Source organism: Urocitellus parryii, chromosome 15 (assembly GCF_045843805.1).
Source record: "Urocitellus parryii isolate mUroPar1 chromosome 15, mUroPar1.hap1, whole genome shotgun sequence".
Classification (NCBI taxonomy): Eukaryota; Metazoa; Chordata; class Mammalia; order Rodentia; family Sciuridae; genus Urocitellus; species Urocitellus parryii.
The window spans coordinates 47,325,538-47,341,494 of record NC_135545.1 but is presented as its reverse complement, the minus strand read 5'-3'; the positions used below and the strand labels follow the sequence as shown (position 1 = coordinate 47,341,494).

The window sequence follows — 15,957 nt, the reverse complement described above, 5'->3', positions numbered from 1 at the left end:
CCAGCCCTGCTTGCATCATTTTCTAAATCTCAGTTGTTCACAGGATCCACTTAGCTTTTGATGAACCACTACTGAAGGACTAATGCTCTAAAGAACACACACATAGGGGGGACATAGGTCCACACTGTGGGATGGGAAAGGAAGGCTGTGACCTGTATCCATCCATTCAAGCCTCCATAGATTCTTCATCTTTAACAACAGTCTAGACTGCATCTCTGCTCTTCCTCTCTTAAGACTGTGGTGGATGTGAACAGTGTCCTATGGGACCAGGTCTCAGTGTGGCATGGCTAGTGAGCTCTCTCATGGGTTGAAATGCCTTCACTTCCTTCCATGTATCCATGGGAATGGTCTGACTATCAGACTGGGGTTGGCTTAGGCCTAAGATGGTCCAGAACACAATGAATTGCTTGCACTTACCTGTGGGGAGAAAGCTATTGTAGCTAAAAGAGGCCATTCAAACCGTATCACATTCACTTGGCTGTGATTAGTGATTGTGAAATTCACAGTATAGCTGTTTCCAATGTGACAGTCCCCAAACTGGATGTGGTCCATCAACGCAGCTAGGAGTTAGAAGCAGAAAGTAGTGAGTCCTCCTAGAGGGCCTGCTTCCCTCTCAGGCAACTCTTCCCTCCTTGGATAGTTATATTTGAGAAATTGGGAATCCCTGGGTAGTAAGATCCCCCCTCCCAGGGGAATGCATCCATCTATCCATCCACCTACCCACAATGACCCTCACCTCAATGGAAATAAGAGAAAACACAAGTCCCCAACTCCATTTCTTTGGTGAGACAATACAATTCAGGGTTAGATTGCCATATAAAATAGGGAGACCCAGTTAAATTTGAATTACAGATAAACAGTGAGTAATTTCTAAGATTAATATGCCCCATGCAATATTTTAGGGCACACTCATACTAAAAATTATTTACTTATTATCTGAAATTTAAATTTATTGGCAGTGCCTGCATTCTGATTTGTTAAATCTGGCAACCCTACAATAGGTACAAAATTTAATTTCTAAAATTGGGTTTACTGCTGCTCCTGTTTAACCCCTGAGAAGCCAGAGGCTATCATGTAGCTTCAAAGAAGGGTCAAAGGCCAAGTACGTATGGAGTGTCGATTTCAACACATATTGTAGAGACTCCCTAATCATACATTCCAGGAATAATTAAGTTCCTGGGAAAACTGTGCCTATAACTCACTCTACAGCCACCAATCACATAATGAGGGTGCTGAACAAATGCTTTTTGGTAATTATGACAAAGTATTTTCTCCCTACCCCAAAGAATATTGTTACTAAATGGAAGGTTCAGTACATGAGAGACTTTAGAGTGACCTAAAGCTTTAACATACTCAGAACTCCCCTGGGGATTTGCTAAAGTACAGATTCTGATTCAGTAGGTCAAGGTGGGCCTGAAAGTCCCATTTCTAGTGATGTTGATGCTGTAGCTTCTCGGGCTGCTCACTGAGGAGTGAGGCTGTGGAGAATGGGGTTCTAGAGGTGGTGCAAACCTATGCCCCCTTCATTTCTCTTGGGGTGGCTAGGGTCCATGTTTCAGAAGGAATAGACAATGCCAACATGAGCCAGCTGAGAGACAGAGACAGGGAAGACCCACAGGGAGGCATTTGTTCACTAATTGTTGAACTGGAATTCGAATATCAAACTATAAGCTCTCTAAAAGCCAGAGACTTTCCTATGAATCTTTGCAACACCAGGGCTCAGCATGGTGCCCGGCACATGCACATGGATGCTTGGTAAATGTTCATTGATTGAACATGAATACAGGAAAGGCCAGAGGTAGTGACTGAGATAGGCATGAAAGAACACATGGCAACAGAGAATAGCTTCATTCCTAAATTCTCAATCAGTTGTTTAAATGTCACTCTTGTTTAAAAATGACCAAGTTGACAATTCTCAACGCCTCACTGTTTCTGCTCCCACCTGCCACCATGTCTTCCACGGCATTGTTCTCAGCTATCTCTAAGACCTCTGAGATGGGCGAGGTCTCCTCGCTAGTGGAAGGCACCAGCCCATGGATGTTGTTCAGGGTGATGTCATCCTCATAGCCTTCTCCCACCAAGTGGATGAGGGTCTCCTCGTACTGGTTGTCGATGACTGACAAGTGGATGAAGCCAGTCATCCGCCCAGCCTTCTGGGAGTGGAAAACGACATCAAATTCAGCGGTGTCTCCAGGAGAAACAACCAGGGAAGCCATGTGGGGTTTTTTTGCTGCAAAGAGAAGAAAGAAGATACAATTTAGAGTCTGTTTAGAGAAATATGTATCCATGAAGACCCTGGCTGAGGGGAAAGCAATCATGTGAGGGGAATGAGCTTCAGCCAGAGGATACTGGTGACAAGACGATGCATCCAACTCTGGGTGGGTCCTGAGAAGTCCCCAACAAACCTCCCACTGAAATCATTGCCTTCTGGAGGCACCGTACCCAACTTACCCCTTTCATCTGGTTTGTTTTCCTCTATGATGTAGATGAAGGAGGTGTTGGGTCCCCTTTTCAGGGAGAAGATTCCTAGTTGATCTTGCAGGTCCACATGCAGCTGGAAGGAGGAAAGCAGGGTTGAGTGCTCAACTTATAATAAGTCCATTCACGAGTTTGGAATCCGAGGTGTGATACTATGCTGTGCATGGGGCAGTACCCCAAAAGGTCATTGTGCCTCATATTCACTTTTTTTGAGTCTCTTATTAAGAACTATAATAAATGTTAGATCTAGAGAAGACAAAAGAAATTCAGTCAGGTCAGTCCTTATTGGGTGAGTGAGGAACTACAGACCCAAAGAGTATAGGTGCCCTTCAGATCACATGGTTAGATGGTATCAGTGGGTTGCTCACACCAGTGTTCCAGGGAGACGCAGTTGTAAGGTCTAAGCCAGACTGATAAAATGGAAATGAGCACTCCTAATTCTATGAGGGCTTGCATGAATGTGAATTCCTAAAAGCCAGCACCTCTAGGCATTATGAATTTATTGCCTAGAGTCATGGTGAACATCCTGCTAGAGGAAGAAGAGGCAGGCCTCTGACCTACTCTGAGAAAAGAAGTGGTTTCCAGTCCAGTGGGAACAAAATAACAGGAAAGCCACATATCTGATATTGGGTATGAGAAAACAGCAGATATTTTTAGAAGACAGTAATACACCATTACAAGCAAGATTGAGTGCTAGAAAAAAAATGTGGTGCAAAGAAGTAAGAGATAGTGACATGATCTAGGAAGCTTCTGAGATGAAAGAGTCTATATTTAGAAATAATATTACCAAGAAAGTATATGGAGGAATTGTATGGAAAAATAATGACATAAAAGACTTGACTAAATGGATGGGCAATCCTAAATGTTGCTCCTGGTGGACAGTCTAAATACTGTGAAAGTAGAAATTCTTCCCAAAGTTTATCTGGGGGATTAATGTACAAAAATTGTTAAGAAAAATTACAAAAACAGGGAGTGGGTGGACAAGAAGACCCTGAACTAGATGCTAGCACCTTTTATAAAGCCATAGTAATGGAAGCAATGCAGGGTGATGGTAAACTCGGTAGAATAAACTCAAGGCAATGAAAAAAATCCTAGACTAAATATAAAAAAATTGAAAAGCATCAGAGAGCTAAGAAGACAATGAAGAGAGCCAGATGAAGATCTGTGGCAAGAATGTTTTCTCTGATTTAAGGAGACTGATTCATAATGGGGTTGGGGGGCATGAGAGGATTAGATGAACTTTAGATAGGGCAAAGGGGAGGAAGGGGAAGGGAGGGGGCAAGAGGATAGGAAAGATGGTGGAATGAGATGGACATCATTACCCTAAGTCCATGTATGAAGACATAAAGGGTGTGACTCTACTTTGTGTGCAACCAGACACATGAAAAATTGTGCTCTATATGTGTAATATGAATTGTAATGCATTCTGCTGTCATATATAACAAATTAAAAAAAAAGATCTGTGGCAAATGAGAATCCAGAAAGGTCTACCTAACTTCCTGGGCTGTTTTTGACTGAGAGGCATCTGTCATTCTGGAAGGGGTAGATGGGTGGGGGCGCTTATCTGCACTTTTGACAGTCTGTTGGTGCAAAGAGGGCAAAGGTCCAAAGCCTGTGAAAGGTTGGGGTGTTTTCTCTGGGCTGGAACTTTAAAGGTCTTCACTATAAGATGAAAGATGAACTGGGTATAAACCAGCTCTCCTAACAATAGCAATCCTGCTGTGAGTCTTCTGGGTAATCTGAAAAAAAATCTCAAGTCCTAAAACTGGTTTTAGGTAATCCTGAATTTTTAGTGCCCCAAACTGTTAGGCGGAAGCAAATAAAAATTGTCTTTGAAGAAAAAAAAAAAGAACAGAACAGGATTCTTAGTTTAGTTATTTCAAAATATTTTTATAAATATAATACCCAATATATCCATTCAAAAGATAAGCAGGTATATGAGACAGGACAGCATGGGCAAGAATGATCGGAAATAGCAGGCTGAGAAACATGCACAGGGACTTTGAATTTGGAAGTATCAGGCATAGACTGCAGAATGCCTATGATTACTATATTCAAGAAATAAAAGCCAACTCTGACAATTTCAACATAAAACTAGAAATCATGACAGCTGATTATACAGATTTGAACCCCCCATAGAAATTCTAGAGCTGAAATATGTAATCATTAAAGAACTTAATGTAAAGCAGATTCAAAAGAGCCTAAGGGAGAGTCAATGAATGGAATGTAGATGTGCTAGCCAGCTTTTCATCACTGCATATACAGAACACCTGACACAGGTGAAGAAAAGAGAGGAAAAGAGAGGTTCATTTTGACTCACAGTTCTGAAGGTTCAAATCCAAGATTAGATGGCCCCATTGGTTTGGGCCTGTGGAGACAGGGAGCCCATCACGATCAGAGAGCGTGTCACAGCAGGCAGTCACATCTCAAGTCAGAAGAGAGCGAGAGAGGGGTGGGGGAGGACTGGAAGGATCTCACGGATTTCCCTCTTGACCTGAGTCCCCAATGACCTGAGGACCTCCCACGAGGCTCCACCTCTTAAAGTTCCATAGCACCTCCCTCTACCAGCACCCTGGGGGGACCAAACCTTTATATATCCAACCACAGCAACAAATCAAAAGAAACTATGCAGAATGAAAACTAGATGAAAATTCAATAAGGATGAGAGACATAGAGGATATAGCTAGAAGGTCTTCAATACAGTCAACTCACATCCCAGGAGGAGAGATGAGAGAGAATGGATTAGAAACACTATTTGAAGACATGTCCAAGAATTTTCCCATGTTAATTTGAAATCAATTCTCAGAATCAAAAAGTCCGATGAACTTCAAGATGGCTAAATTAAGAGAAATGCATAGCTAGACATATCATAGCAGAACTGAAGAAAACAAATGGAAGGTGAAAATGTTAAAGGCAGTTGGAAAAGATTGTCTTAAAAGAACATTTTAAACTCTTGGTGGACCTTTTAGCACACACATCAGAAGCCAGAATATGTTTCAAAAATCTCTCCCACTTGTTGAAAGACTACAATGACCAAACCAAAATTCCATATTCGAAAAAAATTACATTAAAAGTGAAAGAAACTGGCAGAGGTGGTGCACATCTGTAATCCCAACAACTAGGCAGGTCGAGGCAGGAGGATCTCAAGTTCAAGTCAAGCCTGAGCAACTTAAGAGAGACCCTGTCTCAAAAGAGAAAACAAAAAAAGGCTGGGGGATGTAGCTCAGTGGTAAAGTGCCTCTGGGTTCAATTCCTAAAGAAATCCCCAAAGTCCTTTAGATTTGGCATCTCTTACACTTATAAAGTTCCCCACCTTGTTTTCTCATTACAAATATAATATTACCCACAGGAAAAAGATGAAAACATAAAGAAGACAATAAGAATACATACACTCCTACCTCTTCAACTTGGTGGACATCTTCATGTACTTCCTTACCCAGTAGTTATTAGTGTTAGGTGTAATCTGATTTCCTATATTTCATGAGGGCAGAGAGCATGCCAGATTCCCCTCTGTATGCCCCATGTCTCAAACACAGGCTAATGCTTGGGGACTGTCAAAGAAGTCCTCATGCAGTAGGGATGGCAGAGACTCGAATGTATAAAGTCTAACTTTTGAATGACTGTTCCCTTTTCCACCCCTCACTTCACCCTCAATATTACCTGGGCAGGGACGGTGCCATTGTTCTTGAGGATGACAGGCAGTTTCTCTGAATGCCCCAGCAGAAGCCTCTTAAAGAGGAGCAAGGGGTTTCCATACTGGTTATATAGAACTGGCCGCACAACGGTCACTCGAGGGAGGGTCCCCTCACCAACAATATCAAATATGAGGCCTCGGTTCCTGGCCAGACTGCTGCAGAGAACAGGAAGATCAAGAGCTGTCAGCCAGGCCTGGCAGGAATAACTACCCCACGGTGCATGTGGGCTACGGTTCTGTGGCTGGAAGGGATCTAGGAGCAATACCTGGGCAAGCCATCTAAGGTAGCCTCAAAGATGCACTGGTAGGTCTGCATGGTCTGTGGGGTGAAGGACACCGTGGCAAAGGCATGTGAGCGGCTGGCGACACACATCTTGTTGGGTTCCACTTCAAAGATGTCCGTGATGCGTGCGATGACCTGGTGAGGGGGAGCAGAGGCCAGGGTGTGTTATCCACTCTGCATTTACACTGGGGCTTGCTGCTCATTTCACCTGCCCTGCTTTGCACTTCCCTCCCATCAAAGCTCTGTGATAGACAAGCTCCATCGCCTACAGAGTCATGGGCCCTGGAAGGAGCTGCCTAGACACTGGAATCCTCTCCTAAGTAATATCTAGTTGCATTTGAGTTTTGACTCAAATGAATGAAGCAAGTCAGTCAGCCAGATATTCTCCCCACTATCCCATCCTCTGTCACCTAAATCAAGATGCCTAACGGTTGTTTTTGGTGGCTACTGTGGAGCTGAGCTGGGACCACATACATGATGAGGAAGCCATACTACAGAAAGGAGCAAGGGAAACAACCAGAGAGACACGTGGCCTTAAAAGATGGATGGAGTACCTGCTGATCTGGAGGGTGGATTTCGAATGCCAGTTCCAGTCGCAATGAGTGATGGCTATATTACATGTTCTGACCCATGTCCAAGGTCTTGGATTCCCTGCTGTCAATCTAGTATTATTTGGGCTAACTTGAGTGAGGTTCTGCTCCTTGTAGCTCCAAGGGCCTTGGCTAGAGAAAACCCCCAAGGCATGTCACCTATTCTCAACCAGTGGAAGTGTTTGGAGACTGCGGGGACTTTTGGCATGACTTTGAACAAATTTTTCATTCTGATGAGAAGCAGATGGGAACAGACTGACTACTCCCTCTTATTCTTAAGCTGCGGGCGGGCATTAAGGTTTCTTTGGCCTTTGCAGGATTCCCTTCAGATCTGCACACCAGGGAGGAGGAAAACAGTCTCCTCCTCCTGCACACCCCCTGTTATAGTCTCTGGTTAGAAATCAGGCTTGCCTGCTTTTTACGTTTTTAGTACAGAGAGGGAGAGAGCTGCCCCTTAGGGGTCCAAATAAGACCAGAGAATAAAGGTGGATGTCACCAGTGCCTGGGCAGGTCATAAAAGGGATTAGATGGTCTCCCTGACTCTCCTGAGAGAGTCGTCTGGGAATGCACACTCTCTAGGAGGCTCCAAGTAGAGACTCCTGGGAGATCTCCCCACCCCTATTAGCCACAAACAATGCTAGTTCTGGGGCAAGAAGACCACTTGGGCTCAAATTCCACTTTTGGGCAGAAAACTGAAGTATCCTAGATAAGTGTAGGCAGTATTTGCAGTACATGGGATTGGAAATTAGCAGTGACAGAAACCCCTTGCTTAAGTCCTTTTTCATGCATGCTGTCCTCAATTTTTTGTGAGGAAAAGGATCTCAGTATGCTCCCACTCAGAGAGAGCAGGCAGTTTAGAGTCTAATAGACCCTGCGATGGGCAATTATTTACTTGAACACAGGTAAAGCTGGGCTTTAAGCCTGGCTGTGTATTTCCAGGCCCTGGGGCCAGGGAATAATTTAGTTTTTCTGAGCCTCAGTTTCCCTAACTAAATAAGGAATAACAACATAAAGTCTGAAAGAGTCATGGTGAAGGTGATATGAGGCAATAGATGTAAATCATTCAGCATAGTTCCTGTCACATGGTGCTGGGGGACGGGGGCTCAGAAAGGTTTGCCATTTTACCTTCTCCTTAAGGATGGGCACCCTCCAAATCTCCCTGTCCAGGACCACATGCAGTTTGAGGCAGACCTCTCTGAAGCTGGGACTCCTCTTAATGCTTTGTCTATCTTAGGCACATAGTGAGTCAGTGATGGATGAATGAGCTGCTCATTAGTTTATCCATTAGTTTATCCTAGAGGTGCCAAGTGGACACACACCTTCTGGGACAAAAGTATGGCTTTTGGCCAATGGGAGGTGACCCTGTGACCTCACAGAACTTCCAGCAGGGCTGAGAGCCAGATAATTCTCATTCAGATACAGAGGCTCCAGAGCAGAAGCTTCCCAGAGCCTTTTCCCGGACCTCTGCCAACCACGGTGGGCCAGGGCCTTTGGAGCCCCTTACCTTATTGGAGATGGGCTTAACTGCGATGTTGACATCACAGGCGATCTTTCCCAGGTTGCTGATCTTGAACCGAGCCTTGGCCTGATGGCCCACCAGGACATTGCAGAAAATGAACTTGTTCTCATCCTCCACAAACAGTCCCCCGGTTTTTATGGTCTGCAAGATGTAGTGTAGGTTGGGGCTGGAACAGATCTGGTGCTCCTCAAATATCAAAGCATTGTTGTCCGTCACAAAGGCTGGGGAGGGGAGGAAGAGTGTTAGATGATGCCTGCAGGGAGATTCCTGGCCCTCATGCCTAACTTGGATGTTCTGCTTCTGACAAAGGCTAGTTGCAGAGAAGAGGTATGGAAATTCGCATAAGGAGCTAAGTGATGGGATAAATTCTATCATCTTTTTCTCTTTTGGACTGACACATCTTGATCTGCCTTTTCCTGCCAATGGCAAGGAGGGGTGAGACCAAGATCTGGGGTGGACCTAGGAAGAAGGAGGCACTTGGGCCCCCTCCAGTAAGCCTTGAGCAGAAGCAAGAGGAGTTCTCTCTGTGCTTAACCTGAGCTCTTGCTGGGTTGGAATTTTAGCACGTGCAGTTACTGAGCATTGTTCTCTGGGCATGTTGCCCTCAGGGAGTGGCCCGAGCAGAATGGCACTTGTGTTCCTGTGGGCCATGTCTCTTGTCACCATGATTCTCAGATAATGATACTCATCTGAAAATCCAGGGCTGGACTCAAGAAGGCAAGAGTTGAAGCATCACTTTCTCTCAGAAATGCACATGCTTGTGAGGCTTTAAGGGAAAGTATGGCTGAAGGTAGTAGAGGAAGCTCCAAGGTCCCAAAGAAAGTGGCCCTGTCTCATCTGCTGGACATCTTAAAGGAATCTGCCTGAAGAGGGGGGGGGGTTGTCCAATAAAAGTGGCAGTACCTGGCATACAGGCTTCAGCAAGCAGAGTGTAAGTAATGCCAGCAGGATATTCTCTAGGGTCTCGGTCGGTGATATCGATGGCTATGAACTCCTCACACCTGCCCACGGGGTCAGCCACGCAATCCACGGTGATGACCTGCTGTCCTCCGGGAGGAACGGAGCCGAACCCAGGGTACACGGTGAACATGCCATGAGAGAAGCGGGCCTGCAGGACGGGGTGGGAGGGAAGAAGGCAGAGGGGGTAGCAGAGTCTGAGACCTTCCACCAGAGTCACGAGGGGTGCAGGGCCCCATCTCTCCCTACAGGCAATTCTTGGTCCCCACCCCTCTCCCCCTGGAGGAATGGAGGGCCCAGGGGTTCCTCATGGACGAGCTTTCTTAGTACTTCCTTCTCTGCACATGCCTCCTGAGCAGTCGTGACTGAACCAAAGGCTTAATAAAGCAGGTCATGATCCCATCATGTGACACTTATCTGGGTGGGGTCTCAGAGCAGAGGGGTGCAGGGTGGAGCGCTGGTTAAGATTTGAGTCAGATACACCTAGGCCACCACCTCAGCTGTGCTATGTATTAATTATTTGACCTTGGACAAATGACTTCTTTGGTTTTCAGTTTATTTATCTATGAAATGGGGCAAAATCCCCCTAACTCCAGGGATCACTGTAAGTTTAAGTGAAAAGAATGTATTTGAAGTAAACGGCATAGCATCTGGCATAGAATTAGAATTCAAAAAGAGTGGGGGATGTTCATTCAGGAGTCGCCCTGGATGATCCTGGAGTCCCCAGCCCTCCCCTCTCCCTTCAGTTCTCAGGATAACTGTAGAATGTGCTGAGACTACTATAGTGTCCTGAGATAAGGAGGGCTGTCTCGGGCAGCTCATCCCTCCCGGGAGAGGATGCCCTGCAATGTGCTAGCTCAGAGATCCAAGTTTCTCCAGGGTTATAAGACCCAGAGCAGAATGCTTCTGGGGTCCCTCAGCCTGGAAGCTGGGCAGACTGGCACATGGCACTCCTTTGGTGGGTGCTCTTCACACAGGGTGTCTGTAGGGATGAGGCCCCTGGTATGGAGAAGGGGGACTACCCCGTGATACATGGAGGCTGCTGTTGGCCTGACTTGGTCACTCTCTTGAACCTGGGCTGTGTGCTGGGGATCGCCAGAGGAGCTGAGATTCCATCTCACTTCTTTCCAGGGTTCCATTTCTTAAAAACCAATGATTGTTGATTAAAATACCCAAGAAGAGTTGGAGCCAATTTTAGGACACTGGCAAGCCAATGAAGGTTTTAAAGCAAATGAGGATATCCAAAGGAAGGGCCGTCTCTTGGCTGTTTAAGACGAAAGTGAGATTTTAGTATTCATATTCCTGCCATGGTGGATTCAAATCCTGTTCTCCTGGGCAGGTGTTCTGAGGCAAGAGCTGGTTGACAGGAGGCCTTCCTGGGTTTCTGTGGATGCGGAGGGGCACTCACCTGGCTTGTGATGGTCACATCTTTCTGAATTGAGTCTGAGAACTTGGCTGTTTTGGAAGTGCCAGTCTTGAAGAAGGTCTCACTTTCTCGGGTTCTGGTGTGTCGATTGTGGCCAGCTCTGATGGAGGGGGAAGAGTGCACTCTTAGGTTTGGGGGTGGCATTTGTTAGGTCTTTTCTCCTAGGCATTGCAGGGTGGTGTTTCTTTGCCCAAGAGGGTGGCAGAGTGGCACAGTTAGCTTGGTCAGAGACAATTTTAAGGAAATGATGTAGTAATCCCACTTATTCATAAGAACACTGGAAATTACTGTAAGAAAAGTGCTAACATAAATGTCTCCTTAAAGGTCCATGTGTTAAAGATTTGGGTCCCAGGATGGTGCTTCTGGGAAGTATCTAGGTCATTGGAAATGTGCCCTTGAAGGGGATCGTGGGATCCAGGATCCTTTCTCTTCCTCTCTCTCTCTCTCTCTCGCTTCCTGACCACAAGGGCAGCAGTTTTGCTCTATCATATGCACTGGCCATGAAGCCAGGGCCAAACGATCCTATGGGAACCTGCAAACCTGTGAGTCAAAAGGAACTTTTCTTTTAATAATTTTATCATCTAAGGTACTTTGTCATAGTGACGGAGAGCTAATAAAAAATGAATAATTTTAAAAAATGCTCGAATTCACGGAAAAGCAGTATGTGGGAAATTATTGGTACACATCAAATATTTCTCATTAAAATATAATTTTAAAATGAAGAGACATATATAAAGAACTCAAAAAACTTGACACACAAAAAAGTAAATAACCCAATCGATACATGGGCTAAGGAACTGAACAGACACTTCACAGAAGAAGAGATATAGTCGATATTAATATATGAAAAAATGTTCAACATCTCTAGCAATTAGAGAAATGCAAATCAATACTACACTGAGATTCCGTCTCACTTCAGTCAGAATGGCAATTATCAAGAATATAAGCAATAATAGATGTTGATGAGGATGTGGGGAAAAGGCACACTTCATACATTGTTGGTGGGACTACAAATTGGTGCAACCACTCTGGAAAGCAGTATGAAGATTTCTCAGAAAACTTAGAATGGAACAACCATTTGACCCAGTTATGCTACTCCTTAGTTTATACCCAAAGAACTTAAAATCAGCATACTACAGTGACACAGCCACATTAATATTTATAGCAGCTCAATTCACAATAGCTAAACTGTGGAGCCAACCTAGGTGCCCTTCAATAGATAAACGGATATAGAAAATGTGGTTTATATACCCAATGGAATATTATTCAGCCTTAAAGAATGAAATCATGGCATTTGCTGGTAAATGAATGGAGCTAGAAAATATTATGCTAAGTGAAATAAGCCGATACCAAAGAATCAAAGGTCACATGTTTTCTCTGATATCTGAATGCTAATTCACAATAAGGGGGGCATATAGGGAAGACTAGAGGTACTTTGGATTAGATAGAGGGGAGTTAAGGGAGGGGAGGGGTATGGGGGTAGAAAGGATAGTAGAATGAATAAGACATTATTACCCTATGTGCATATATGATTACATGACCAGTGTACACCAGAAGAATGAGAAGTTGTACTCCATTTATGTATGATGTGTCAAAACGCATTCTATTGTCATGTGTAACTAATTAGAACAAAAAAAATGAAGGGACAGATAGATTAGGTTTTGTCTCTTCACATTTCAATGTCTGTAAGGTTGAGTATAACTAAAATCTTTGAAATGCTGCCCCCATTATGAAGCACAGTTACAATTTCTTTTGATACAGCTTGCTTATAGTAGGCCCTGGACATCCTACAGAATGATAAGACAATAACTTACTAGTAAGTCTTTCAGCACACCAGAAACACCAGGACCACAGATCCCACATGGGATACTGTTATAGTTTGGATGTGAGGTGTCCCCCAAGAGCTCACATGTGAAACAGGTTCAGAGGAGAAATGATTGGGTTGTAAGAATCTTAACCCAATCATCGATTTAATCCCTTGATGGGGATTAACTGAGTGGTAACTGAAGTGGTGGGGTGTGGCTGGAGGAGGTAGGAATTGGGGCATGGCTTGGGTATATATTTGTATCTGGCAAGTGGAGTCTCTCTCTGCTTTCTGATCGTCACGTGAGCAGCTTCTGTCTGTCACTCCTCTACCATGATGTTCTGCCTCACTTTGAGCCTCAAGGAATGGGGCCTAGTGTCTGTGGATTGAGACCTCTGAAACAGTGAGCCCTCAAATAAACCTTTCTTCCTCTATAATCGTTCTGGTTGGGTCCTTTAGTTGCAGCAGAGAAGAAGCTAAAAACAGATACTTCATATTTATTAAACTAAAATTTATCCAATATTTGACAGTAGTTGGAACATATAAGAAATTTGGCATTGGGTGGCTTCAGGTAAGATAGCACTTTGTAAAATATAAAGCACTCACTACCAGAACGGCTGCAGTTTAGTGGACACTTGTCTTACACTTTCTTGTGGTGCATGTGGCTCTCCCCTGTCAGCCTGTAGAGGGCGAACTTGAAGTCGATAATGCCTTGGTTTTCTATGGTGAAGGTGGTGCTCCTGCGAGTGCCGCAGATCAAAGCCCCAAAGTTGATGATGGAGGAGGGGCTGATGTTGAATTTGGAATGCACTGCATTCACAGAACATTTAATTGGGATGCTGGCAATGATCTCACTTCCTTCTGCAAGATTGGGCTCAATAATCTGGAAAGGGAAGGAAGGTTGGGAAGATATCAGCCAGTTGCATAGCTACAGAACCCCCTCCTTTGTCTTCTTCATTCCTCCATCTTGGCATTTCACTCTGTATTACTGTGTCGACTGTAATATCAGCAGGCACTAGCATAGAGCCTGCCATGTGTCAGCCAGAGATCGACAGGCACAGCAACTGTGCCTCCTATGTTCAGTTCCTCACTCTTGTGCTTGAGGATAGAATGCAGCCTCCTTGTCTCTGATGATCCCCTAAGACCTGGGGACCCATTTTCTCTCTTGTTCTATTTATGATGACTTTTACATCTCCTGGCTGCCCCCTGCCCCCTGCCTGCTGTTTGGGACCAAACTCCATTGCATCCCACCTGGTTGCCATCCAGATCTCTTTCCCTTTGCCTCTGGGGCATGGATTACACCATCCATGGACCCATGTTTGCAGCAAGACACCTACAATCTTGCCACCGAGCAGCCTGTCACTTTAAGCCCTCTCACCTGACAGCGCAGAATGGGCTGGTGCTCGACCTTCACTTCCTTTCTGGCCCGAAAGAACACCTGGACGTTTGTGGGCTTTTCTGTTGCAGTCAGTGAGCCCTTTTTGGGTAGGACTGTGATCAAGGAACTCATATTGATGTCTGAAATCCCCAAGGAGTCCACAGAAAAGCTGGAAGGCAGAACAAAGAGTTAGTTTAAGTCATTACCCAGGGAACTGAAGATACTAGAGAGGAGAATCTAGACTGTTAAGGACCCTACCATGTCTCTGGTCCTATTTAACTGCTATGTCAGGAATGTCAACTGTGCTTTGTGCAGTAGATTACGGGATCAAGTGGACCAGGGATTGATGCATGAGGCAGGGTGCTATCCTCTCTCCCATGGTCAAGAGGTGCCCTTGCAGGGCATCTATGTTCAATAGGCACACTTGCTACCAGAAAATATCAGCTAAATTAACTCTCTTCTTCCTGTCTCCCTCTCTTTCTCTGTTTCTCTCTGTCTTTGTCTCTGTTCCTCTCTCTTTGAGACTGGATGCAGCACACACAGAGGGAAACCAGGGGACCTAAGGGGAGAAGTCAGGGGCAACAAGAACAGGGAAGTCCATGGCCCAGTGGGATGAGGTAAGAACCAGAGAGAGGAGCTGACTCAGGACAGTGGTGCAGGGACTGGACAGACACAGGAACTTAGGTGGAAGTGAACACCTAGAGTTGCTGTGGGTGTCTGACTGTCACTCCATGCTTCGGGAGACCAGATGGGTCAACTGCTACCTGCATGGTGCCTCTGCTTCCTATTCCTTGCATATTCAACAAACCCTGCTCATCTTTCCAATCAAAGGGTGACTCTATTACATGCAATATAAAAAAGCAGAGCTAAAGTCCCAGACATGATCTAATCTGGAACTCATAACCAGGCAAGAGTCATCCTTCACTAATTCCAAAGTGACAAAGGCTTTCCTCTAGGTTTGTTTGGCTTTGATTTATACTCATTGAATTCAATTTGCAGTTTCATTGCTTCTAATGGACGGTGTGTTGGGGTTGGACCTCTCCACTTTCAGTGTTATTTTAGCTGAAGAGAAATGATTGTAATGATCACCAACATGCTGAATTGCTCCCATCTCTGTAAGATGAAGTCTTTTTGTCATATGTGAATTCCCCTGGGAGAAGGATAACTTTCCATAGCCATTGCCTGGGCTGCAGTCTGGCACTGCTAAGGAGGATGGTGTGACCTGCCTGAGCAACCTCTTTTCTCTCCTCTACCCCAAGCCACCCTTTCTTCTCTGAAGAACCTCCCCTTGTCAATCTCGGAGGATGAAGCCAGGCTCTAGTCTCCACCCTCAGGACTCCTCCTGCCCAGACCTCCCTCTCCCATTCTCTTCCTCCCTCCATGCCCAGACCCCTGTGGATCCAGGTGAACTCAGAGGCCCTGAAGGTCTCTATTAAATGGCAGAGTTAAGAACAGTGTAAAAATCTCTGCTCTCAGTGGTTGGAATTCCATTCATTTGAAACCAGAGGAGATAAAAAGCAGAGAAGTTTCTTCTAATTTCCTTGATTCACTTAAAAAAAAAAATCTCCTAGACAACACCCTTCTTGCCATGCGTGCACATGGATAGCCACACACCTAATATGGCTCAGGTTACCTGAACATGATCTCATATTTCCCACGGTTCTTCAGTTGAAGGGGCTGCTTCGTTTCCTCCATGACCCTCACGGTCCCAAAGTCGAGGCCTCCTTCAGCACCTGTAGAGGCAGGGACCCAGGTGAGAGGGCATGGGAGCCAGAGCAGAGGAACTTCCTGCTGAAGTTCACATGGAAAACTATAGTGACGAGTCTTG

The 15,957-nt window shown here is 45.1% G+C and overlaps 1 protein-coding gene across 1 annotated transcript in view; it reads right to left on the bottom strand.

The window, feature by feature from the left end:
- Window positions 1–15,957, bottom strand: part of Hydin (HYDIN axonemal central pair apparatus protein) — a 319,191-nt gene that overhangs the window by 40,935 nt on the left and 262,299 nt on the right. Inside the window, exons 54-64 of the mRNA XM_026399248.2 lie at window positions 15,763–15,862; window positions 14,130–14,298; window positions 13,396–13,634; window positions 10,930–11,047; window positions 9,468–9,672; window positions 8,550–8,785; window positions 6,439–6,590; window positions 6,139–6,328; window positions 2,452–2,554; window positions 1,943–2,230; window positions 418–560 (exon numbers count right to left, since the gene is read on the bottom strand). Of these exons, the coding sequence (XP_026255033.2) occupies window positions 418–560; window positions 1,943–2,230; window positions 2,452–2,554; window positions 6,139–6,328; window positions 6,439–6,590; window positions 8,550–8,785; window positions 9,468–9,672; window positions 10,930–11,047; window positions 13,396–13,634; window positions 14,130–14,298; window positions 15,763–15,862 (1,943 nt within the window). The remainder of the gene's footprint in view (window positions 1–417; window positions 561–1,942; window positions 2,231–2,451; window positions 2,555–6,138; window positions 6,329–6,438; window positions 6,591–8,549; window positions 8,786–9,467; window positions 9,673–10,929; window positions 11,048–13,395; window positions 13,635–14,129; window positions 14,299–15,762; window positions 15,863–15,957) is intronic.